The 25,165-nt window shown below is 40.4% G+C and overlaps 1 protein-coding gene across 12 annotated transcripts in view; it reads right to left on the bottom strand.

Annotated features, from left to right (window-relative positions):
• The window catches only part of obsl1b (obscurin like cytoskeletal adaptor 1b), a 35,818-nt gene extending 13,985 nt beyond the window's left edge, over positions 1-21,833 (bottom strand). Inside the window, exons 1-26 of one of the 12 annotated variants that reach the window (XM_069154813.1) lie at positions 21,522-21,833; positions 19,066-20,171; positions 17,444-17,713; positions 16,203-16,463; positions 15,798-16,109; positions 15,416-15,682; positions 15,022-15,297; positions 14,558-14,833; positions 14,044-14,319; positions 13,459-13,734; positions 12,860-13,132; positions 12,421-12,693; positions 12,241-12,315; positions 10,214-11,569; positions 9,490-9,765; positions 7,584-7,859; positions 5,864-6,142; positions 5,415-5,690; positions 4,979-5,254; positions 3,295-3,555; positions 2,532-2,807; positions 2,130-2,402; positions 1,206-1,481; positions 850-1,125; positions 404-679; positions 46-321 (exon numbers count right to left, since the gene is read on the bottom strand). In XM_069154813.1, the coding sequence (XP_069010914.1) occupies positions 46-321; positions 404-679; positions 850-1,125; positions 1,206-1,481; positions 2,130-2,402; positions 2,532-2,807; positions 3,295-3,555; positions 4,979-5,254; positions 5,415-5,690; positions 5,864-6,142; positions 7,584-7,859; positions 9,490-9,765; positions 10,214-11,569; positions 12,241-12,315; positions 12,421-12,693; positions 12,860-13,132; positions 13,459-13,734; positions 14,044-14,319; positions 14,558-14,833; positions 15,022-15,297; positions 15,416-15,682; positions 15,798-16,109; positions 16,203-16,463; positions 17,444-17,713; positions 19,066-20,080 (8,503 nt within the window). In that variant the 5' untranslated portion in view covers positions 20,081-20,171; positions 21,522-21,833. The remainder of the gene's footprint in view (positions 1-45; positions 322-403; positions 680-849; positions 1,126-1,205; positions 1,482-2,129; positions 2,403-2,531; positions 2,808-3,294; positions 3,556-4,978; positions 5,255-5,414; positions 5,691-5,863; positions 6,143-7,583; positions 7,860-9,489; positions 9,766-10,213; positions 11,570-12,240; positions 12,316-12,420; positions 12,694-12,859; positions 13,133-13,458; positions 13,735-14,043; positions 14,320-14,557; positions 14,834-15,021; positions 15,298-15,415; positions 15,683-15,797; positions 16,110-16,202; positions 16,464-17,443; positions 17,714-19,065; positions 20,172-21,521) is intronic. The other 11 variants (XM_069154815.1, XM_069154816.1, XM_069154821.1 and 8 more) reach the window with 11 other exon arrangements.
• Between the last annotated feature and the right edge of the window lie 3,332 nt (positions 21,834-25,165).

A 25,165-nucleotide genomic window follows, 5' to 3' on the forward strand; every position in this document is an offset into this window, starting at 1 on the left:
CAGAAGGGAAATTCTGGGTCATTTGTCCGAACCATTTAATCTTACCTTGGACCTCCACAATTGTTACCAATTTGTCATCAACGGCATCACAGATATATTCTCCAGAGTCTGAGGGCTGAAGTCCAGCCAGAACAAGCTTCCTTGAAACGTCATTGCTGTCAATTTTTATGCGAGTATCTGGTTTCAGAATCTCGCCATTCCACAGCCACTGAACAGTGGCGTTCGGCCGAGACACTTCACACTCCAAAATAAGGTCATCGCCTGATACCATTATGTGATGCTCTGGGTTGCCTGAGTTTCCAATGATCTGCACAGGAGGCTCTGAACATAAAGGACATAGTGCCATTTATCCTTCATATAAGATGAATAACACTTACTAATGATTAATTATTGATATGATTACCTTTGACGGTGATATAGAAGACCATCTTGTCGTCCACTGCATCACAGGTGTATTCCCCCGAATCTTCGAGCCCAGCATTTAGGACAACCAGTGATCGGAAAACGCCTTGTTCCTCGCTGCAGTACCGCTCGGTGTCATCAATCAGATTATTGTCTTTGTACCAACTGACTGAGGCATTGGCTCTTGAGAGTTCACAAACTAGAATAATATCATCTGATACTAGGAACTGTTTTTCCGTTTTTGCGTCGGTTTTTCCAAGAATTTTTACAGGAAGCTCTGAAAAGGAAGGAGGAAATTCTAATAGAACAGACCAAACATTTCAGGCAAAAAATATATTTACGATCATGTGTAGTCCCCCAAAGTTTCGGAAGATCTTGTGACTTGTTTTGGACTTTGGGGCACCATGGCAAACCATTTGAAAATCGATATCAGATTTTGCAACCCACCTTGCACTTTAACATTAAAATCCATCACGTCGTCCTTTGCATCACAGACATATTGCCCAGAATTGTCCATGGTTAGAGAGTGAATGGTTAATTGACGCATGACACCATCCTCCAGGATTGTGACGTGTCTGGAGTCTTCTACTTCTTCCCCATTCTTCTTCCAGGTGACTTCGGCATTTGATCTTGAAACCTCACACTCTAGAACCAGAGTCTCCCCAACCACTTTCTCCACTTTACTTGCCATCTTCCGTGGACGTATGAAGCGAACGGGAGGCTCTGAAAGAAATTTTTTAATTAGAAATGGACACAGCGACACATTTAGAGGTCCTACTTGTTCTATTCTTTCGTTTTATTACCTGCTATGTTTACAAAGAAGGTCACGGACGCATCTGCTGTGTCACAGACATATTCTGCTGAATCTTTCACGGTAGTTTCGGGTATAATAAGTCTTCTGTAGACACCATCCACTTCCAGAATGAGGTTGTCATTCTCCTCCACCTCGAGTCCATCTCGATACCAGCGCACCACTGCATTGGGCCGTGAGATCTCGCAGCTCAGTACCATCCTCTCGGAGGTCTGCTGACACAGTTCCATTTGAGACTGGCTCGGAGACACAATTTGCACCGGAGGTTCTGAAAATGGACATCATGACCCAGATCAGTGAAATGTTCACAATAATGTTGGTGTTAAGCATAGTTGTCCAAGTCATTTGCACATTTTCATTAAAAATAGTGCATACTACTCTAAATGGTATACCTTTCTAGATAAATCAAACTGCTGACTTTGGCGATGTTGTAGGTTTCCATATGCTTTAAATGAAACACTTGTTAGATTGTCAAACAGTAACAAAGAGGACCAGCAACACATATCTTCCTCATCTAATAGCTTTCCTGTGTTGGAATTCAAGGGCTGCAATTGACAATATTTGTAACTTTTCGAAGCAATTCAACAAGCCCGCCTACTTCGTGTAGCAATTCACCCAACAGTGTGTAGGCAAGATGGTGGCAGTATTTGAACTTAATTTGAAGTTTTGACTCTTTAACATTGTTTTCTTGTGTTTCTGTCAATTGTTTTTGCCTTACCTTGGAAGGAGGCCATTCAGAAAAGGTATAAACACTTTCGCCTTCAGACATTTTCAGATTGCACTTGGCACTGACTTGTTCATTTGAAGCATACCCCAATGCATACTGATACCTTAAATACCACAATGTAAACATGGAGCTTTTTGCTGTCAGAATACTGAGATATGCACACAATATGTGTAGTATCGTTGATTTTACCTGTAATAATAAGGTGAAAGAATATTGAATCGTCAGCCGTATCACAGACGTATTCTCCAGAATCTTCGACTCCACTAGAAAGAATCTTCAGGCGTCGGTACGGGCCTTCAATCTTGAGCTTTATGTTCTCACTCTCTTGGAGCTTTTGGCCATCTTTGTACCAGCTGACAACACCATTGGGACGGGACAGTTCACAGCTCAGGATAATTTCCTCAGGGACGTGACGGTCAAGGTGGACATCCTCTTTTGGATGGATTATCATCACAGGAGGCTCTTTGGGCAAAGAGGAAATGAAATTGAAACATCATGTGTACATTCTACATCACATTTAACAGGTAAAATACATTTTAAGTGAATATTTGTGCTATATTTTAAGATGGGTTTAGTAGAATATTTTATTACCTCGTATGTTAACTTTGAAGATTAAAATGTTGTCTCCCGCACGGCATGTGTACGTTCCTCTGTCGGACAGTTGGGCTGAATGTATGGTCACATTTCTCTTGGTGCCCTCGGCTTGTATTGTAACATTATTGCTTGGTTGCATTTCAGTTCCATCTTTGTACCACTGGACAACACCTTCAGCCCTTGATACTTCGCATGACAGAACAAGCTGTTCTTGTTCCACAACACTCTGGAAAAGGTCGTTCTCTGGGATATCAGCAAATGTTACCGGTGGCGCTGCAGAAAACAGTACACAAAACGTATAAGTAAGTTGTTGCCTGAAAGTCGAACTCAATAATATTTATGCTTAAGCATGCAGTTGCTGTAACTTAAGGTTTTCACAGCTTAAACATGCTGATCTCAAGCCTTGCTATCTAGACAACAACTTCTCACAGACATCATAATCATCAATGGGTGTTAATCCACTTTTGAAGCAAAGTGAAGTGAGTTAATTGAAGCAGTGCACTGATGTAATGCAATTACCACTGGTGTGCTGAAAAAAATAGTAGACTCATTAAAAATACATGCTATTTTCCTGAAACATGAAGCATGTATATGAAAAGCAATTAAAAGTCCAATGAAATCATGACATAAAAAATAAAAAATATCAGCCAAGATGAATATGATGATGATCAAGTTTGGCTTTCTTAAATATTAGAAATCATGAAGGTGTACAAAACTGAATAGTGAAAACGTCTTGCCAAGAAAAAGCTTAGCGTATCACCTTTCACCTCCACACAGCAATTGTTGAAATCTGAATCATCATCAGTTTTACAATTGTACACCCCAGAGCATGAAGATGTGGCCGACTTCATAGCCAGTGTCCTCTTATCGCTCTCTGAATCGATGTTTATTCTCGATTCTGGTGAGAGTTTTACTCCGTCCTCATACCAGCAGGTCTGGATTGTAGGATCCGAGACCTCACACTGCGGTTTGATCGGGCTGCCTGCTTCAACAGACCCCCTCCTCTCAGCTTCTGGAACAGCTGAGAATCAAACCCATGCTATAGGAATTTAAATTCATTGAACAATAACCAGATAATAATCAGATTTGCTGCGCTAGGGTAAACAAGTCAGAATGGATATTTGGGTCTCGATTGAAAAGATGAGGTGAACATTGTTTGATTTAACAAAGTTTGTGACTATGCAGACTACAGAGTTATTTTAACATTGCACTACTAAGCAGTACGTATATGTATAACACTAAAATAGTGTCACCTTACAAAGTTCATGGCAAACAGGTTAGTACATACAGTGGTGCTTTAAAGTTTGTGAACCTTTTAGAATTTTCTGTATTTCTGCATAAATATTACCGATAACCTATCATCAGATTTTCACAAAACTCATAAATGTAGAGAAAGAGAATCCAATTAAGCAGAGATATATCATAATTAGGTGTTTATTTGTTGAGTAAAATGTTCCAGGAATACCCCCTGTGAAGCATTTAACTGCAATTAAAAGTTTCTGGTTTCTTGTCAGATCCCTGCTCTTTAAATAATACACTTCAGGCAAATTTTACCTTCAAATAACTATTAATTGTAGAGTTTCACATACACGTTCCACTCATGGATATGAAACCTTGGATAATTTTCCTCAATAAATAAACTCTTTAGTTTAATTGGGTTCTCTTTGTCTATTTTAAAGACTTTTGTGAAAATCTGATGAGGTTTCACATTTAAGCAGAAAGACAAAAGATTTGAACTGGTTCACAAACTTTCAAGCACTGCCGTAGTTGCCTGTTAACACCAGCAGACAGAAAAAAATGTGTTTGTGTGTGTTTGTGTCTCTTCAATAGACTTAAGTCCAATATTCACGCTCCTTTTATTTCTGTTTTGCTCTGCCAAATCCTGATGGAAATCTAGCTCTCTACGGAAGCTGCTAAATGCTTCACTGTTCACCAGCTGGCTGCCTATCTATTGTTTGGTTCTGGGCACAGTAAGTATGCACACTGCATCTGGAAAAAAGATTGATGAAACATTAAAATTTCAGGATCAAAAACCAAAATCACAAGCTGAAAAAAACCCAAAAAGTACCGTAGAGCTGAGGCGAGTTTGTTGATAAATATCACTTTTCAAATTCAACATATTGATTATCCATTTGAACACCTGCCTGGCTTCCAAAAAAACAAATTGTCAAACACTTGTTTGAGCTGCTATTACTTAAATAAATGATCAATACTATTGAATTATGAATCACTTCTCCATGATAAAATGTAGGTAGAAGTTGTAGAAACATTATATTTTAAGGTAAAAAGTCCACCAAAATCACAGAAGTACATAGTTAAGCATTAGTTCACATTATCTTAGAATATCATATCACAAAGTGAATTGTTGTAGCCTAAGTTGGTCTAGTGGCCAAGCATTAATTAAATGTTAGTAATTTTGACAAAGCTCAAAATACTTAGATCACCTGCAACATCCACCTTGAATTCTATAAGGTCATCTGCGGCCTCACAGCTGTACAGCCCAGAGTGTCTGAGTTCTACTGATTGAATAACCAGCGCTCTCAGTTTCTCTTTTGTTTGGATTTCATATTCACTCTTTGTAGGCAGCTGTTCTCCATCTTTGTGCCAATAGACTTGGGCATTTGGCACTGAGACTTCACACTGCAGCTTAATTGGGCAGCCTGCTTCAACAAATTTGTTTCTTGCGACCACTGGAAGCGCTGAAAACCTCACTGGAGTAGCTGGGAGAGTATTATAAGATTAGCAGCGCACTGCTGTTAAGCTGACAGAACAACATTTGACAAGTACAGTTCAAAACAAACTTTTTGATTTGGTTATTTTAGCAAATGTTTGTCTCACACCTGGAAGCTCATTATTTAAAAGTTAATGCAAGACAATCACCTTCAACGTCCACATGGAATGTCACAACATCATCAATGAGGCTACAGCTGTAGAGGCCAGAGTCAGAGACCTTGGCCGAGTGAATCATTAGTTTTCTGAGGTTTCCATCTCTTTTCATATCAAGGCCCGTTTTGCTAAAAACCTCCACTTCATCTTTGAACCAGGAAACCTGGGCAACATGGTCTGAGACCTCACACTGGAGGATAATTGGACCACCAATTGCAACCATCTTGTATTTTTCTGACAATGGGATCGGCATGATCTGTGGCGATCGGCCTGAGAGAGGAGAGTAACAAGGGTTTTGGAAAAGAGATGAATTCACCAACAGTGGACAAAACACACTATCCACCCAGTCATAATCATTCACAAAGTAAATCTCTACCACTCACACCACAGAATAAGATGGATACGGTATGTACCATAAGAAGGCAACAAGGATAGAAAATCACCTTTCACGTCCACTTTAAAGGTGACGGTGTCGTTGGATGTTGAGCATTCGTAGGTACCAGCATGTATGTTTTCAGCTGAAGGGACAGATAGCATCTTCTTCAGACCATCTGACTGTATTTCCACATTGTTTTGTGGCAGGAGTTTCGTTCCATCCTTATACCAGTCGATATGAGCGGAAGGATCGTGAGAAAGTTCACAGCTGAGGACAATGGGAGCACCTTCTTGGACGGACTTGTTCCTGTCATTCTCTTCCAGCTCTGAGAACTTCGCAGGTAGAGCTATAGGTTTCGGATATTGCAAAAAGAGTGTCTTAATAAACTTCATAAATGTAATTAAATATCCAGCCGACCGGATATTCAGTTACAAAGAATTTTAAAATAGGAACTTAAATTAAACCAAAGCAGCTTGTGACAAAACAACATAAACAACAACTGACAAGACAGTAAGTAAAGCAAAAAATGCCTAGAAGAGAAACATAGCAGAGAAATCATGGTGTGAAATTTCAATGTTCACAGTTATCCAGTTATTGCACACCAACGAAAGGCACCGGTAGGACACAAGCAAAAACGTGTTTGCTTATCGTACAGGAGTTATAGTTAGTTAGTGCCATTAATGAGAACGAAAACACAAAACACAACTTATGTCACTGGATATGCATAATCAGAAGCTGCATTGTAAAGCTGCATGTTTAACAAGATGTCTAGAGAGAAAACAACCTTTATTATTAAATTTCACTTTTGTGAGTAGGTGTGATAGGGAGTAGGTTTTGGGCATGGAGCAGGGGGAATCGATACATTTCATGAGCAAGTATTTCCAGTTTTCATTTTCCAGTTACGTCATTTGATCAGTATCAGCACCTGTGTTACACGTGTATTTGTGACCCCTGGCATGTATGCATTGGAAATGTCAACATGGACCTGAAACGTGAGCAAATTTTGTGTCCAATTTTTGAGGAACAGAAGGATTTCGCAGGGAGCCAAACCCGGGGGGGTAAGCGTGGTGGGGAGAGAAACTTCGAGACACTGTAAAAGGGAGCATTGTCATGTTGGAGAACCAAAGAGCCATTGCACCACAGTTCCTGTCGTTTGCACTGAATGTTTTCCTTCAGATGTCTCAGAACATTAGAGAACTTAGTTCGGACAATCTGACCATGGGACACAAATTTACGGTGCACAACCCCACAAATAAAACTCATCTAGTTGGGCTTTTGACCTGACGCACCTTCTTCAGCCTTGGACAGTGACGTTTTGCCCCTCTTGAAACACAAATGCCACTCAAAACATCTCAATCAGCGCATTGTTTCTTTGCCGTAGGCTTTCTGAAGCATTTCAAGTGTCTCCATTACTGATTTCCAGAGTTTGACACAAAATTGTACGTGCGCCCTCTGCTCAAGTTTCAGATTCATCATGAATCAATGTTCACGTAGCAGAGGTCCAAAAATCTTTTAACTTTTAGGTGCTGATGTTGGTCAAGTGATGTAACTTGTAATACTTACGAACAAAAGTTATTGCTTCCCCCTGCTCCATACACGGTACTGTGCTGCTCTCCATTAGTGGGCAACAGGAACAGTCTCCAGACTTGGTGATCAAACTTTGTATTAGGGAAGCAGAAGAATTAAGCATTTTCTGTAAGGTGATCAGACAAACATAGCTTAATCACCTGCTGTTACAGTAGTTAGTCGCAGTGCAAGACAGTGTAAGCGCTGTTTTTGAACGTCACCTTTTACTTCCACAGCGAACTGGATGTCATCATCCTTTGACTCACAACGGTATACGCCAGTGTGAGTCCGCTCGGCTGAAGGCACAACTAGACTCCTCAAATTTCCCTCTGACTGGATGTCTACTCCAATTTGAGATAGGAGCTTTGTTCCGTCCTTGTACCAACTGACTTGTCCAGTGGGGTCTGACAGCTCACATTGTAGAGCAATGGGACAGCCTGTTATGACCGTCATTTTCTGGTCAGCCTCAGATACGGTTGAAAATGTCAGAGGTGGAGCTACAGGATTGAATGTAAAATAGAATTGGTCAATGAAACAAGTATGGCTATAACCTAAATAAAGCAAACCACAATCTTGAAACTAAAGCCTTCATCTTCATTATCAACCATTACAAATTATTTCTAAAAATTGATGTAGTAACAAACAGTGAAAAGCTGTAAAGTCAAAGGTACAACAAATTAACTACAAACTACAAACTGCAGGTTAACAATGACACAGTCAGCTTTTGATTGGGAAATTAAACAATGTACTTGCAAATGAAGAATCAAACCCAAAAATAATTTAATTTAGGTCCAATGAATATTTAGTCAGATTAATTTAATTAATAATATAATAAATTCATTCTTCTTTAGTGTAATTGGCTATGTTTTATTTATTTTTTTTAGCATTATTTTAACTATATCAATTTTTTTGTCATTGCTAACAGTGTGCTGGAAGCAGGATTCAGCCTTTACAAATTCCTGCCATTCCAGTTGGACGCTGGAACGTTGGAGTCATTCCAATGGCTGGTCATTTCACTTGGTCAAGCAAAAAGGGATTGGACTATCGCAGCTCTGGATTGCTGACAAAACAATTCTGGTTTATTTTGATGTGACTGAAAACCTCAGTGAAGTTAGCTATGTGCTTCCATAGTGTTTCTCAGTAGGGACTTAAGAAAAAGAAAAACTTCATTAAAAGTATCTTATACCCTAAAGCAGAGGCTCTAAACTGGTGGGTTTAATTTTATATTAAAAGTCTTGACATACGTTTCTCATGATGCAGCGCGCAGGTAGTAGCTGTGTGCTTACGCTATCGTCTCAGTACTTAGCTCTCTTAAGGCTTCGTGTGTTACTGTATTATTTTTTAGTAAATGAACTATTGACTTAGGAAAAATGTGGGTTCTGAGGTTTGACCAGTTGAGAGCCACTGCCGGGATGGTATTTTTGGGTCTTGTTTGCTTAAATTTACGTGTCAATCATGTGCTATACACAGCAAGTCTCAAGCAACAGTTTTGTCTGGTTAGGCCCTATGGAACAATATATTTTGCCTGAGAAGATTTCTTTCATCTGTTCTGAAAAGTTAAATATATTCCTAGGATTTTCTGCCTTGGAAGTACAATTAGAGCACCTTAATATTCTAACCATAATAAAGCTAGCATCTCAACCTTTTTAACATCCTTTTGCTTTAATATCAACATGAACAGCATCTTTAGTGTGTTTTGGAAACTGGGTAAAAAAAAACTTAAACGTGAAGACGTGCTCCAAGAAAATGCTCTTAACCTCATTGATTCTTTGGTATAAGAAAAAGATGTCTGACTTCTTAGTCAGGTTTATCATCACTGCTAAATCTTAATGTATGTCAACCAATGTTAGTGTTACTTGCATCAATTTGTCATATTTCTTTTAATTTCAATAGCGACAAGGAGAACAAATTGTGTTGGCTTTAAAAAAAATCAATGACAGTGTTTTAGCTTTTGTTGTGTCATGTTCTTTGAAAGGGGAAACTATAAAACCTATCTGCTTTAAGTTCATTTTATTCTTCCAAGATAATAACTTCATAAGAACTTACTTTTTATAAGCTATGCAAACGCATTTGGATGCATTTAACCTTCACTAAAGGGTATTGGCAGAACAAAACAACTTTTGTCACCTTTAACGTCCACATGAAACTGCATTGCATCATCTGTTGTCTTGCAGCTGTAAATCCCTGAATGAGACGGCATCGCTGACTGGAAAGCCAGTGTTCTTATGGAACCTTCTGCCAGCATGTCTTGCCCAGATGCTTCCAGTAGTTTTATTCCATCCTTGTACCAAGTAACTTGAGCGTTAGGGTCTGATATCTCACATCGCAGCGCTATGGGTTCACCAACTTCAACAGACTTGTTCCTCTCAGCCTCACAATGTGTTGTGATTCTCACAGGCGGAGCTGGGGATGTTTGGAGTCACATCAAGAGAAAATTACATCAATATTACTGACTACATCAACGATGATGCCTTAAAAACAACAAAAGGGCAAAATCTCAACTCAAGATTAGTCATGCCAATAAATCTTCAGAGTTAAAATAATTTGTCCTCGATTATTAGTAATATAACAAGAGGTATCTTTGGTTAGACTTGAGATAACTAAGCATTCAAGTTAGGATTTGAAGCTAATATATTTACTTTTTTCTTTGTAATATTCCTCCCAGACCACCCAAGTTTTACATCAACTACCGAAGTAGTTTTAGTAATGAACAAAATCATGTGAGTAAATGTAGAAATTGTCAAAATGTCATGGATTGCAAAAAAGCAATCGCTTCATTTTACACAATGTCAACATTTTGCCCGTCCATTTTTTTGTTTGTTTGTTTGATAATGCTAACCCTTTAAATCACCTTCAACAGACACCTTATTTACAGCGACACTGTCCCTCCAGTGATTGCCACGTGTCCTTGATAGATAGATCTCTTCTGATTGGACAGTAGATGTTTGCTTGATATAGTGAGGCTCTGTAAAGAGGGGGGATGATCTTTGCTCGGAGTTAACTGTGCTGTCTTGGTCTTCGTTGGTCTCCATGGTGGGATGACCCTCTGCTTGTACGGTTGCTTCCTGACTCGCCTCGTACAGGACATCTGAGTGGTTAGATCTTGTTTGTCCTGTGTGACTGGTGTCATCAAGTCTGACACATACAGACTGTCGCGAGTTGTAGTGTGCTGGTTGGAACGTTTCTACCTCTTCAACGTTTGAGAAGTCCAACGATGGAAGGGTTGCTGTGTTAGCGAAGTCACTGACCTTTTGTGACTGGACAGTAGATGTCTGTAGGGGTCTGTTTAACTCCTCTGCTTGGTCAGCTGCAGTCCATAAAGAGTTACAGGGCCTCACTGAATAGACAGTTTCACTTTGTAAGCAATCAAGAAGCTTCTCTGAATGGACAGCTGGCATCTGTATGGGCCCCCCTGATTGGACAATTGCAGTCTGTAAGGATTTAAAAGGCTCCTCTGATTGGACAGTGGCCATGTGTGAAGATTTAAAGGACTCCTCTGACTTGACATTTGCAGCCTTTAAGGACTCAAAGGGCTCCTCTGACTGAGGAGTTGCAGTTTTTAAAGAGTTACAAAACCTGTCTGATTTGACTGTTGGGATCTTGAAGGTGTTAGTATGGTGCTCTGACATGGTAGTTGGAGTCTGTAGGGGGTTATCTGGCTCTGACTGGACAGCTGGCGTCCATGCTGAGCCAGGAAGCTCCTCCGATTGGACAGTTCGAGTCTTGAGAGTAGATTCCTCTGATTCAACGGCTGCAGTTTGCAGAAAATTACAAAACTCCTCTGCATGGACAGGGACAGTCTGCAGGGAATTATCAAGCTCTTCAGATGGTCCTTCTGTATGCTGTATATAGTAAATGAATTCCTCACCTTGTGATTCTGTGGGCTGTTTAGTGTGATGGTGTGTGTCAGATTGCATTGTTGTTGCCTTTACAGAGTTATGGAACCCTGGAAGTTGGGCAGTTGGTATTTGTTGATGGTCGGAGACCTCCTTTGACTCTTCAGTGGCAATACAGTCAGTCACAAATTCATATGTTGACTGAGAAGTTGGCTTATGCCTGGAATGGTCTTCGTTTGTCTGATTATCTCCTCCTCTGCCACCAAAGGTGCCAGAATTGCATTTTGAGGACATCTGGGTAACTTCAGCAGGAAAAGCCTCTTCAGTGGACTTGCTCTTCTCTCGGTCAGAAGAGAGCCGTGGCGATGTAACTATATGCATTGTGATGTACACAGAGAAAGGTTTTCAGTGGTTGATGGTCTCAATACTTCCTCTCATAACAGAATTTTACATCAGTGTGGGTTAGCATGGAGTTATGGGGAAATCCATTGCAAAGACAAACAAGAGGGTCGACCAGGTTTGGTCTGAGGGTGAGCTTCAATATGTTTCCCTTCAAACTGACCCCTAATATAGTCATACCATCAATCTGTACACTAACACCTTAAAAACCTACATAAATTTTCTTCTCTTTGATAAGAGTTCGTTGTCATTGCAACGGGGAAGGTTCGGGGCAGCAATGTGAATGAGAGGATCTGGTGATGAATAAGACATAAGATGGACTTAAAGAGTTGTAAGTTGCTCGTTACAAGCAAAGATGACTGTTACAATGAAGAATGATTTGACAAATACAACATATATGTTAGTAAGAGAAGCAGCTATGCAGCTACTAAACAACCACATGTGGGATTAAGAGCCAAAACCAGCAGGAGATGACCTGAGACCAGGGATGACAATGAGACACAAGGCAAATTTTTACAGGGAAAAAAAAAAAAGATTTACAGATGCCTGAGATGATCAAGCTAACAATAAAATACACCACTATTGTTAGTGGCATTTATGTGCTGGGTTAACATGGATGACTGATGTTGAAATATCAAATCACCTTTGACATCCACTGTGTATTGGGCAGACGCATCAGCTATCTCACCAATCTCGTCACCATAGTGACACTGCTCTGCTGTTTGGACAAAGCCAAAGAGAAAACAATGAGCTGAGTGATAGCCTCATGTATGGAACTAAATTCTTTGATTCTTAATTGTGCAGGTAGAATGAGCTGTGCCACCTTTTGTGTCCTCATTTAACGGTGCATCACCGGACGTTTCACAGCCAATCCTCCCCTCCCCAGACAAGTGCTGCGACTGGAGGGGCAGGATTCGGCTGCTTCCCTGTGATTCGCAGTCAGTTTCCCTTTTTGGGTAGATCTGGGTTCCATCTTTGTACCAACAGGCTTTGGCAATGGGATCTGAGATCTCAAATTGCTGAACAATTGGGCACTGTGCCTCAGCTGAATTGGCCTTCTCAACATCAGGGTCAAGCAGATGTGTTGGAGGTGGCACTACAGACAATCATTGGGGGATAATTTCAGTGCACTTTACCTTTAGATTTTAGAAGTACTAACTCTAAAAGAGAAACTGTATCAGATAGTCAAATAGGTCTTCAACTAAATATTACACAGAGTCAATCATAACTAAAATACAAAACACATTTGAAAAAAAAATCACCTTGATTTTTTACTATTAATTGGGCAACATCAACTGCTGTTGCACAATAGTATGCTCCAGAGTTTGAAGGATGAGTTGGTTCGATAACGAGGGTCTTCTTGATGCCTCCCATTTCAAAATCAGGCTCTCTATTAGAATCCGGTTGTGTATCCTTCTGCCATGACACCTGGACAGCAGGGTCTAAGGTTTCACGGGTCGGTTCAATGGGGCAGGTCGCTTCGAGTGACCGCGTCTCCACAACTTCCGATGAGGGCGTCAGTGGCGACTTTGGAGCTAAAGATGATGATTGGTATTATAACTCAACAGTGCATATTTACACTCTGAAGAAAGGGGTTATTGGTTCAGCTTCCCAAAAACAGGGAAGTAATCTGTCATCTCAAATTCAACGAGAAATACATTTTAAAGGATAACGTATCACTTTATATATCAGTAGAGATTAATTTTACCGTGGTTTAAGACAGTTACAGCTTCACACAAAGCACCACTTAAACACAGACAGACAGATATGCATATTGCCAATGTTAGTTGCATCTAGTCTCCAGAAAGCTCTAGAATTTGCTCTAAAAGTGAAACATTTTAAATTTGAAAAAAAAAGTCACCTTTAATATCCACAGCGAAGTGAATAGTGTCATCAGAGGTTTCGCAGCTGTATTGCCCTGAGTGCAAGAGCTCAGCAGATGGGATAATGAGTCTCCTCGACTTGCCATTACTCTGTATATCCCAACCATTCTGCAGGGAGAGCTTTTTACCATCTTTATACCAGCAGACAGGCACAGTGGAGTCTGCAACCTTGCATTCCAGCTCCAAAGGTTTGCCCACTTCGAGTGATTTGGCTCTCTCAACGTCAAAGATAGTAGAGTACGTCACTGGTATAGCTAGCATTGGGAATTCAGGACAGCTAAATAAAATCAAGGCTGTGGAAACGGATACCTCACAAAAACGTAACTGCTGAGCAGAAGATGAAAAGGGCTTTGGAGACTTTTAAATTCACAGACAGCCACAGCAGTCACAAACCAATTGAATATAAATAGGAAACACCCAGTGTGTTAACAATTCTTTCAAGTTATGTGCATGAAACAGTCCTTCAAACCACAAAGTAGAAGCAGGGATTATTAGTGGCATCTAGAAAGAGGGGATGGGGTTACGAAATGAACGGCATGAGAGAAGAAGAAGTGTAAAGTCACCTTTGATCTCCACTTGAAACTCCACGGTATCGTCCTGTGTGGTGCATCTGTATACACCAGAGTGGCACAGCTCTGCAGACTGAACAACTAATGTCCTCGTGTTGTCCACTGAGTGGATTTCTAATCCAGAGTTTGAAATGAGCTGCATTTCATCCTTGTACCAGCAAACGTGGGCCTCGGGATCCGACACCACACACTGGAGTACTATAGGGCAGCCTACTTCGATCGACTTGGTCCTCACATCTTCAGGAATAGCGGAGAACTTCACAGGTGGAGCTACAGATATGTTTAGATTTGATGTCAACCTTAAATCAACCTCATGCCAAACCTATTTACTGACAACTAAATAGCTAACATGCTGTAATAACATGAAAGGAAAGGTGACAACATAGCTGCACATATAACGAGTGCTAAGAAGAAACGCAACAGACAACATACGAGGGTGTCATCAGAGTTGTTAGTTGCTCTGCTAAGATTGTTAATTTTTCATATTACTTAAGGTCAAACAAATCACCTTTGATATCCACACTGAATGTGATGTTGTCACCCTTTGTCTTGCAGCAGTACAAGCCAGAGTGGAAAACTTCTGCTGAATGGATAATCAGTTTCCTCGCCAAGCCATCAGTTACAATATCTACTCCACTTTGAGGGTGGAGCTTTGAGCCATCCCTGCACCAGTGCACCTGGGCAGCGGGATCTGAGAGCTCACATTGTAAAACAATGGGGCTGCCTGTTTGGATGTTTTTGTTCCTCTCAGCATCTGGAACTGCTGAAAACCTCACAGGTGGGCCTATGGATATTTACATATTTTAATTGATGTTACATTGTGTTTTTATAAGTCAGATCTTAAGAGAAGACAAAAATGCCTTTTTTTCTTCTTTTTTTTTTTTACATTAAAAAAGATAAGAAAAGCCGGTACAAGTGTGAATGAAGATGGTTAGTCTCTTTAAGAGATTGAAAGAAATTCACTTCACTCACCCTCTACTTCCACATTGAACCTGATGACGTCATCAATGGCATCACAGCAATACACTCCTGAATGTGAGAACTCTGCTGATTGGATGACAATTCGTCTCATGGTGCCCTCTGATTGGATATGAAGACCCTCCACTGTTTGTAACTCTGACCCATTCTTGTACCAGTGTACTGGAACTGCCGGGTCTGACAGCTCGCAGTAGAGCACAATGGGGTTCCCAATTTCTACAAATTTGTTTCGATCCATTTCTGACAGATGTGAAAACTTGACAAGAGGAGCTGCAAATTTTAGAGAAACAATGGAAACTTCTTACATCACTGAAGTTAAAACGAAACACACTCAAAAACACAACTAAGACGCACACTCAAGCAAATTATTAAATGGACCCATACATACCTTGAATGTACATTGCAGCAGAATCCCGGATGCCGTAGGCAATAAATGTAATCTCAGCTCCATTGTCTGTGTCACGCACTCCTCGAATGCGAAGAGATTGGTGTGTTCGTGACCGACGCGTGGAATACCGCTCATCCTCCTGAAGCTGAGTCCCGTTAAGGAACCACGTACCAATAACTGAAGCTGAGAGTTCAATAGAAAAGAGGGCATCTTGTCCCTCTGGCACCAAGGCGTCCTGTAAGGGAGCTTGAATTCTGGTCACAGGAACTGGAAAAGAAAGTCACTTTGTTTGGGATTTTGCAAGAAATATTCTCAACCAGGTTGTGATTACTCAAGAAAGCCAACTGATTAAGCGCAGTTATTCTCGTATAATTGAACTTACCCAAGTGAACAGTTCGAGGGAACTCAACATTGTTGCTCTTCCCATATTTGTTCACGCTGCAAATGCGAAAGCGATAATCGGCCTCACACGGGACACTGTCACCAAGGATCTCCACAGAGGTTGCGGAGTCGGTGGTCAGACACTGCAGCCACTCCTGTGAACCAGTGCCCACTTCTTGTCGCTCAAGCACGTATCCAGAAGGAGGGTTCTTACGTGAATCCTGAGCAGGAACCCATGAGAGAAGAGCTGCATTAGCTCGCTCTGTGTTGATCTGCACGCCCATCGGACAACTAGGAGGACAATGTCTGGCCGCTGAAAGAAAAAACAATCGTGCATCAACACTTCTTTGGATTGTAAAAAGATTTTGTGACAAATATTGCATTTGAAGGTCTATGATTTACTTACCTTTCACTCTTAGCTGAGAGGAAGTCTTTGATCTGCCTACCAGGAAAGTCACAAGGCCAGAGTCTTGGGGCATGGTGTTGACGAAAACCAGGATGTGAGTTCGACCGAAGGACTTGAGAATGGTCTGATGGGTTTCACGCAGCTCAATGCCGTCTTTGTACCAATGTATGTCCATCTCTTCTTTTTCCACCTCAACACAGAAGGCAGCGTTTTCACCTTCCAAGACGTCCACTTTTCTCGGAAGCTTCCGCAAAATTGTACCTGCAAGAAAACACGTAAGTCCATGTCATATTTTTTGGGCAAGGATTCTGAATGTTTAATAGACAATAAGCCCTGCAATTAAACAACAAAAAAATGGAGCTTGTAAATGAATCCCCTTTCAGTCCTCTGGCGCTGATCTCCTCTCAACTGGACATCATCTGTCTGTACCTTCCGAAATCACAACTCCCTGTTTCTGATCCAGCAGCACCGTGTCTATGGATCAAAATGTATTTGATCTCAAATAATTGTTTTGACTTTTTAAACTACTTTGTGAAACCCTTAAGCTGTTTTTTGTGAAACTTTCATCTAGAAAAGCATCTGCAAATTTAGTCTGCAGTAGATGTGAAGCCAAAATGAGCAATCTTGGGGTTGGTGGATCAAAGACAAAGACATTTTAAATATGATAAGTCTCCTTGTCCTTATTTCCAGGTTACAGCAAAGATTTACACTTTTACTTCCACCTAATCAAAACCGTAAATCAGAGAGCAGAAGGTCTAATAAGAATGAGCCAATAACTGATGTTGAACCTGTTCTACAAATTCTCTCTACCAAATTTTATGCAACAGAACAAAAGCACAACAAATGCTACCTATATTTTATTCATCGTAGTACTGGGTAGCATCTTCAGTGAATGTGCCAACCTTTGAAAAATGGCACCACAAGATATGGCCTGGTCCAGATGCAGGGATGTCCAGGATGAAGGAGGTTAAAATTAGGGAACCTCTTGACATCCCCCACAATGCTTACCTCTACTGAATTTGTCAAAATGTATAACAGCATCACACTTTGTCCCGAACAAGCAAGAGTCATAATTCGAAATGGTTCACTACGACTTTGTCAGCTGAATAGAAACACGTCTTATTTTGAGCATTTGCTGAAAGGGCTGATGCTTTTCATTTTGCTTGGTAGGACAAAAGAAAGCATTTCAAATCTCAAATCTTTAGCTTTTACTGCAATTTTATTATCTGATTTTGATTTACCTTTTACAGCTACCTCTGCGATGCTTCTCCCCCCATCGGGCATCTCACAGAGGTAAATCCCATCATCGTCAACTCCGATGTCGCGGATTGTGAGTCGTCGTTTTGTTCCCCACTCCTCCATTCCATATTTGGCCCCTGGCTGCAGTCGTCTGTCCTCCAGATACCACGTGATGGGAACAGAGTCTTCTGGAACTTCGCACTCGAGAACAGCTAAATCTCGCTCCCATACTTCTAGATCGATGAGAGGCTGCTTGAACCGCACAGGCGGCTCTGGGACCAAAGAAGAGGAAGAACACAAGTTCCATTAAGCCAATCGGACAATCCTTATTATTGTAAGATACTCATACTTTATCCTATCTTTCAAAGGATATTAGAATAAGTTCTTCGTGCAAGTTGACCCTGTAAAAACTCACAAAACATGTGTATGTCCTTGTAGTAAACACTGCAAATTGAAATATATTTGACAGTAAATTCCATTCGAGCAAACAAGACGCTCAAAATCATGAGACAAGTGGCTTATTTAGTTGAGGAATGGGAGGCTCATTAACACATTGGAGTGTTAGATAGGGAATAAAGTGTTTGTAACTGACACCATCAGACAGTACCAGACAGTTGTAAACAAAAGAATGCAGATCGTATTTAGAGGTCTGTGTGCAAAGCTCTTCGTTTCCTTATCTTGCTAATGTTTTAATAAGGCCATGACACACATAACTGATTAAATACATTCACCATCCTCCATTTAAAGTAGCTTTATAACTTATCACCAGCCACCGCTGGCCATTAATCTCCTCTCGGTGCTATTTTCTTCATCTCTAACCCAGTACAATACTTTCTGGCGGTGCCATGAGTTTGGACTTCCCTGGGCCATGTGAGAAACATGAGCCCATTCCCAAAGCCCCCCACCCCACCCACCCCTGCCTCCAGACACCTCACAAGCTAAGTGACTTTTCAGACATCTCACTGCTGTTGAAATTCACCTCAAGCTGATGAACTTTACGTGTTTGGATATCACTTGGGTCCAATTTCAGATCATTAATACATTTCATTAATCCTCCAGGGCACCCTGGATAATTTGATTATATTTACAGCTCACTGGCCCGCTGACCTGCCCTTTTATGAATTTAATTGACTGACGATGACAAGCTCCTACTTGACATTTAACTGAATAGGGAGGCATTTGGGAGCAAATGGGTCATACAAATTAAAATTACATAAATATGCTGCCTTTGCTTTGTGCACAGATAACTATCATTGCTCAAATAATAAAATCATAGTTTGTATTGTACAACAAGCTTTTATATTTTTGTTGTCAAATAAAATTTTGGGAAAGTTGGCACTTAACTCCATAAAACCACGGCAAAACTATAAAAAAAAAAAAAAAAAAAAAAAAAAAAAAAAAAATTGCCATCGGTCATCGGCCCTGCCCCAATAAATGATCTCAGAGTCTCACTGACATCATCCAAGCATCAAATGGATAGAAATTTGATCTACGAACACTCCTCTCCCTACGCACTCCTGTACACACTGAAAAAGGCATCGCAGGCTGGGACTGTGTTTTCATTGACTGTTTGACCTGCAGCTAATCCTGTTTGCCTTTTGCATCAAAAGTCATCTTTACTTACCCTTAACAGAGAGGTGAACGGCGCTGAGGGTTTGCCCCGCAGTATTTGATGCTGCACAGACATAAACTCCGTTGTCCTTTTGCTTGCAATACAGAACTTTAAGCGTGAAGTATCCTTCTCTGTCCTCGTATAACAAGTAACGCCTTCCGGAGAGTATAAGTCTGCCGTCTTTCCTCCAAATGATTTCAGGTTTGGGTTTACCAGTCACAAAGCAGCGGAATTTGGCATGTTTGCCCTCGGTCACCGCAAACATTTTCACTTTCGTTGACTTGGTCATGGTGTCGTCTCTGAGGCGGTTTGGCACAGGCCTACCGCTCCTTTGTTTTCCCTGGTGGGACTTCCAGTGGCCATTTGTGTAGCCATTGCGGTTTCCTTCCTCCTCGTGTCCTGGACCGGCATCAACGAGCAACACAGCTCCTGCCAGCGCTTCCCCGAACTCATTCCTAGCCTTGCATGTGTATACACCACCGTCTGGAGCACGAGTCTTAAAGATCTTGAGCTGGAACCATCCGCCATCCTGGTAGCCCACGCTGAAATGTGTGCTTTCAAATATTTCATTGAGTTTTCTACCATCCTTTTCCCAGACAACCTCTGGCTTTGGTTTTCCCCAAAGCTTGCAAGAGAAGACGGCATCTTCCCCCCGACCGACGCGGGTGGAGAGGGGCTTGATGAGGAATCGTGGCTTGTTTTCCTCTCGAAGCTCCATCTCCTGTGCCTCACCTTCCACCTTCAGTGTGGCAGCTGCATATGTTTCCCCGATGCTGTTCTTTGCTTTGCAAATGTACTGTCCACTGTCCTCGGAGTTAACAGCTGAAATGATGAGATTGTAAACATTGCCATCCTCGAAGACCCTGTATCGTCCTTGTGGGTCAATCTTTTCATTGTTTCGCTCCCAGATAACAGCGGGCCTCGGGTCTCCACCGATTTGACACTTGAGGACGGCATCAGTCCCGCTTTGTACCACCACAGGTCTCGGATAGGCTAAGAAACGTGGTGCACCACCAAACACATCCATTTCTGCTGCTTTGCCAGCCTTAAGCAGTCCAGGAGAGCAAAAAGTGTCTATTCACGGGGGCAAGACCGTCCAACTTCTGCACTGCAAGTTTCTACAAAAAAAAAGAAAAGAGATAGATTACTTTTATGTCAAACAGCTTTTCTGTTTTAGATAATACTGAAAAATTGAAATATTGACATTTTATTTCATGTAACAGGTAATTCAACAACTGTGTCTGTTATGAGATTTTACTTTCAGCTTTCCTTATCACTTGGACTGGAAAGTAAAACTTGTATCATTCAGACACTCAGCCTCCGCCCCCTTTTACGTGCATGTGTTTCAGCACAAACAGATGGTATGATTATTAGGCCTAATTGAATTAGATCTGCCTGCATGAGAGAAAAACACAGCTTCGCTGTGAGAGGGGGAACAGTCCTATTGCAACAGCAGCCACAACACATAGCCAGTACAGCTGGTGCTGTATTTCAATGGGAAAGTGCTTAATATAGTACGCCCTAAATAAAGACCTGTGAGGGAGTGTGTGTCAGGTATCACAAAGACGGCTCAGAAAACCCGCGTGCTCACACAAACACCAGCCGAAATCACACTCTGCTCACCCAAGAGACCTCGCTGTCAAAATATGCTGAGCCTCCATCACACCCTTCGCTGGCAGCTCTGTTATCGGATTCTTGCCGTAAATGTCACTGTAAAGATAATTTTTCTTTCATAATTCATAAATGAGTGTCAGTCCGAGAAGCTTATTAGTACATGCATGCTCAATTATGCTCTTCCGAATTAGAATTAGTTGGATTTGATCTTTTATAGAATATTTTTTTATCAGTAAGCTGATATGGAGGTGTTTTCAGACCCATCCTCGAGTTTTGTAACTTTATGTTCGTAGATCCAGGAAACAAAATGCAATTTCTCAAAGAAGAATTGAATTGTATTTTTGAAGCCACCTAGTTGTCTATCATAATATCGCTCTGGATTTCTTTTGAACTGAAACATGTAAAAACAATATATTAATTACAATTAACATGATAAAATTATATTATTAGCTCAATAAACCCAACTGGGTTATACAGCTATTCCAAATTATATTTTCCAACTAAAAAATGAATTTGATTTAAATAGTGATTTAAAAAAAAAAGAAAAGAAAGTAAAAGCTTGAATTTTTTTTTACTAAACTGAATGCTTTTCTTTAAAGTACAATATTTTGTCTATCTCTTGAATATATTATTTTAGAAACTGGTATGTTTACATTTACTCGTCGTATAAAAACTCATTTTTGCACTGCGAGATATTTTAATAACACAGTTTGGACATTGCTGTATAAGTGTCTTCAATATTCCCTCTGGAGTTTTAAAGAGAGGAGGTTAACCCCTGTGTTTACTCGTCTGATTTAATTGGAATGACCTCTGCCCCTTGTGAAGCTGTGCCGTGTACCCCTCACATGACCTACCTCGCTTCAGTCGCCAGGAACGACCGTCAACATGCATTCCGCACTTGCGATCACCGTCCGAGTTGAGAAGCAGTGCCACCCGTCTCCTGAAGGCTGAGTAATGTCCCAAGTTGACTTCAGATTCAGACACATGCTCTCCTCAAAGGTCCCAAGTTTTACTCCAGCACATCTTTGTAGACTTTCGTCCGGTTCGAGGGATAGAAAAACAGAAGTTCAGCCTCCACACCAGCTTCCTGTTTAACAGCCTCAGAGCGGTTCCCCCAATCTCTGTGTCGTTCAGGCCTCAGACACCCCAAGTGTCATTGTTCATGGAATACCGTTAAATGCTTTTGCAGCTGCTGCTGCCCCCTAAAAATACTGGCTGCCTTGATGACAGCAGTGAAGATAAGTCAGGCACTTCCATTCACTTGCCAGCAGGGGCTAAAGATAGTTCAGGTGGCCACTGCGGGGCACACTGCTTATCTTACTTAAGGCTGTGCAATAAAAGTCTTGGTAGAATTGCAAGCTTTTGGTTTCTAAATATTTTAAAGCTCATCTTCACTGAATACCCCACATCAGATAATGAAGGTGCTATTTGTAAGATCAATTATAGATTTGTCTTTAAGTCCTTTCATATCAGGCTTGGTAAAACTAACAGATACTTAATGACTAAGAACCAAATGTAAGGATTAAAAAATAAATATAACTTAGACCCAGCTAGAAATGGTGCAATATTCACTGGGACATTGTTGTTGTTGTCGTTACCAGAGTGTTGTTCTTAAAGGCAGGTTAATGTTCTCCAAAAACATTCTAAAAACATTTTAATAATGTCACCACAAAATATTTGTCTAATTTTATCAAAGCATGTTATTCTATCCTAAAAAAAAAAAAATACCATTCTGGGATGATTGAAAACAAACTTGTTCCTGAAAATATTTTCAGAATTAGGAAATAATGTTCCGAGAGTGTTATGAAAAATATTTACATTTACATATACATTTTCCAAATCTGACTTCTTTTTTAAATTATGGATATGTTTTCACTTAATTGTGATATCTTAATTATGTATTAAATCATTTGGATTTGGACATTTGCTGAAGTCAATCCTGTAATTGTCTGATTGGCATCACTCGGCTGCTTCATTCATACTTTACCGGCATTTAACAGTCAATCACATTCCTGCAAGTGTATGTGTAAGTGTTTAAGTTTCAAAGTGTGAGTTGCTTTTATGTTTTCGGTGGTCAGAAACTAACACATAGATATTCATTCTTCTAAAAGTGTTGCAAACCAACTAGAAAGCTTGAGAACAAATATCTTTTTTACTTTTTCCTCCGTGTGTTGCTTTAAAATCCAACATTCCTCAGTAGCAGATTAAAGAGAACATCTACATCCCATGCAAACAATTGATGTTTAGGCTCTCGTCTTATTGGCAGGTTATAGTTCCTCGTGCTTGTGTGTTTTATTGTGCTCATCCTTACTGCCTCTTTCAAAATAATAGTTTGCTTTAATTTAAATACAGTTGTAGGTGTGCTGTTACCATCATTGTCAGTTTCCCTTGCAAGTCACTATTTATGTATGCCTCTATGCAATTTAGTTGTCACAAATGTGGCAAATATTGAATAATTTATTATGGGTAATTCTTTGAGAGTTTCTGCTGCACGGTAGTTGTCCTTGCTCTCACAATGTCCTTCCTATTAGATGTTTTAGGCATCAAAACATAATGTCATTGATCCTTTTTTTAATTACGCTGCAGTCTTAAGTTAGTAAACCACAGTGTTTATCTGTCTAAATGCTGTATAAATGCAACTACAGCTCTGAAAATTGCTTTTCTACAATTGTATCCTGTATCAACAGTTGATCCAGTTTGAATTTATCGTATTTTTTTTTTCCTTTACAGTAGCCAATTGGCCGTGTTTGATCCTCTGCCTTGTGGTAATGAGGGGATTGCAGAGCACGTGGGCCTGGGGTTTTTCAGTGTGTAAGGCTGTTATGTGATTGTGAGACATGTCCTCGGCGTGGGCTGCACTGTCCCTTCAGCTGTTTAGCGGCTCCACGGCCCGCTCTCCCTCCTTTCAGCTGTTGGAGGTAATCGGATATAACTCAGACCCCTCTGCCGCTTATGAAACGTTTTGAGCCCAAGACTGAGGAACAGCTTAAAGAGTTGTTTTGTTGTAAAATTTAAAGAACTGTTTTTTTTCAATTATTATTATAAGCTACTTGAGGCATAAAAGGGTCGAGGTTTACCACATCAAGAAAAACTGTCAAGTAGTGTTCTCTGACTTTGCTACTTATATAAAACTTGTATTTCTTGATTTCCTGTTTTTTAGCCAAATATTTTAAGTCGTGCATGATGAGAGTGGGTTCTATATTGGGCTGTCTGTTTTCTCTACAGTACTAATTTGGGTCAAAACTGTACAGATTTTTGATATTCTTCAACTACAATCACTGTTTTCATTGATAAACATATAAATATACAACTTGGATGAAATTAGGATGGATTTAATATGATAGGATAATGTTTCTTTAAAACAACATTGACATTCTATTCGCCTGTAAAGGGCCCATAATTTACACTTTTCTGGTGTTTCATATGCATTTTTGATCTCCAGAAAAATATATTTATTTTGTTTTCAAGAAGCAAAAAACATTTTAAAATAGTTTTACGTCTCTCTTCTCTGGAGCTCTACAGAGAACAGGCTGTTTTGCGCCTGTGTCTTTAAGACTTATTGATATTAATGACACTCTCTTCCTGATTGGCTGACTGTCTTCTGAGTGACACACGCCCCGGCCATTCACAGGTTTTCTTCGGTCTTAGCTTGTTAGCTACATGAAGGAATGACTGCTTGGTATTTTCTTCCAGACTACAGGTTAGACAGTGGGCTGTAATGATGGCAGACATATGAGATTAGTGTTTGTGACATCACAAACTGAACTCCAAATGGGAAAGTTGAACATGGGCTGTGTGTATTTCTCTTTGGACTGAGCGTTTCAAAGTATTCGTAAAGCAAATAGACTTACTTTATTATCAAACAAAACAAAAACAAAAACAAAAAATCTCAATTTATGCAAAATGGGACCTTTAAAAAGGGATGCTGAACCGGTTAGTAACATTAAGACCACTTGGCGTGCTGTTGTACTCCAAATAAAGTTCAGATTGAATAATAATGCATTCATAATTAAATAATAATTCTCTGTGCTCTTGTAGCAAGTCTTCTACTGTTGCTCCCACCACTAAAGAAAAGGATTTAACTCCTCTGGCTAATGTGAAACATTGATCCTGTGAAAGGAAAAATGGTTATGTTTTCACTGTGTAGCTGCAGTGTGCTCTCTACATATAATAGTGTTTGTGGAAAGAGTCCCACCCTGCTCTCAGTAAGATTACACTTCAAGATATCATTTAACAGACAATTTAGTCTTTCTCTTACGCTGACACTGGAATGTGAGCTGAGCAGACATTCACCGAGCTGTGGACGTGTTCAGACAGTCGCCTGGAGGTGGAGAGATACAGCGACTAATACTGCTGAGGGACTGAACCCAGTGACTTTAAATTCATATGTTCAACAAAGTCATAAAGAAGAGGCGTAAAGGAAGTGCCATTAAACTCATGAATTCACGATTTACTAAGGCTATAAAACTGAAATCATGACATAATACATGAACACATG

Source organism: Embiotoca jacksoni, unplaced genomic scaffold (genome assembly GCF_022577435.1).
Source record: "Embiotoca jacksoni isolate LCO1_2020_lvr unplaced genomic scaffold, fEmbJac1.0.p SCAF_2, whole genome shotgun sequence".
In the NCBI taxonomy this organism is placed as follows: Eukaryota; Metazoa; Chordata; class Actinopteri; family Embiotocidae; genus Embiotoca; species Embiotoca jacksoni.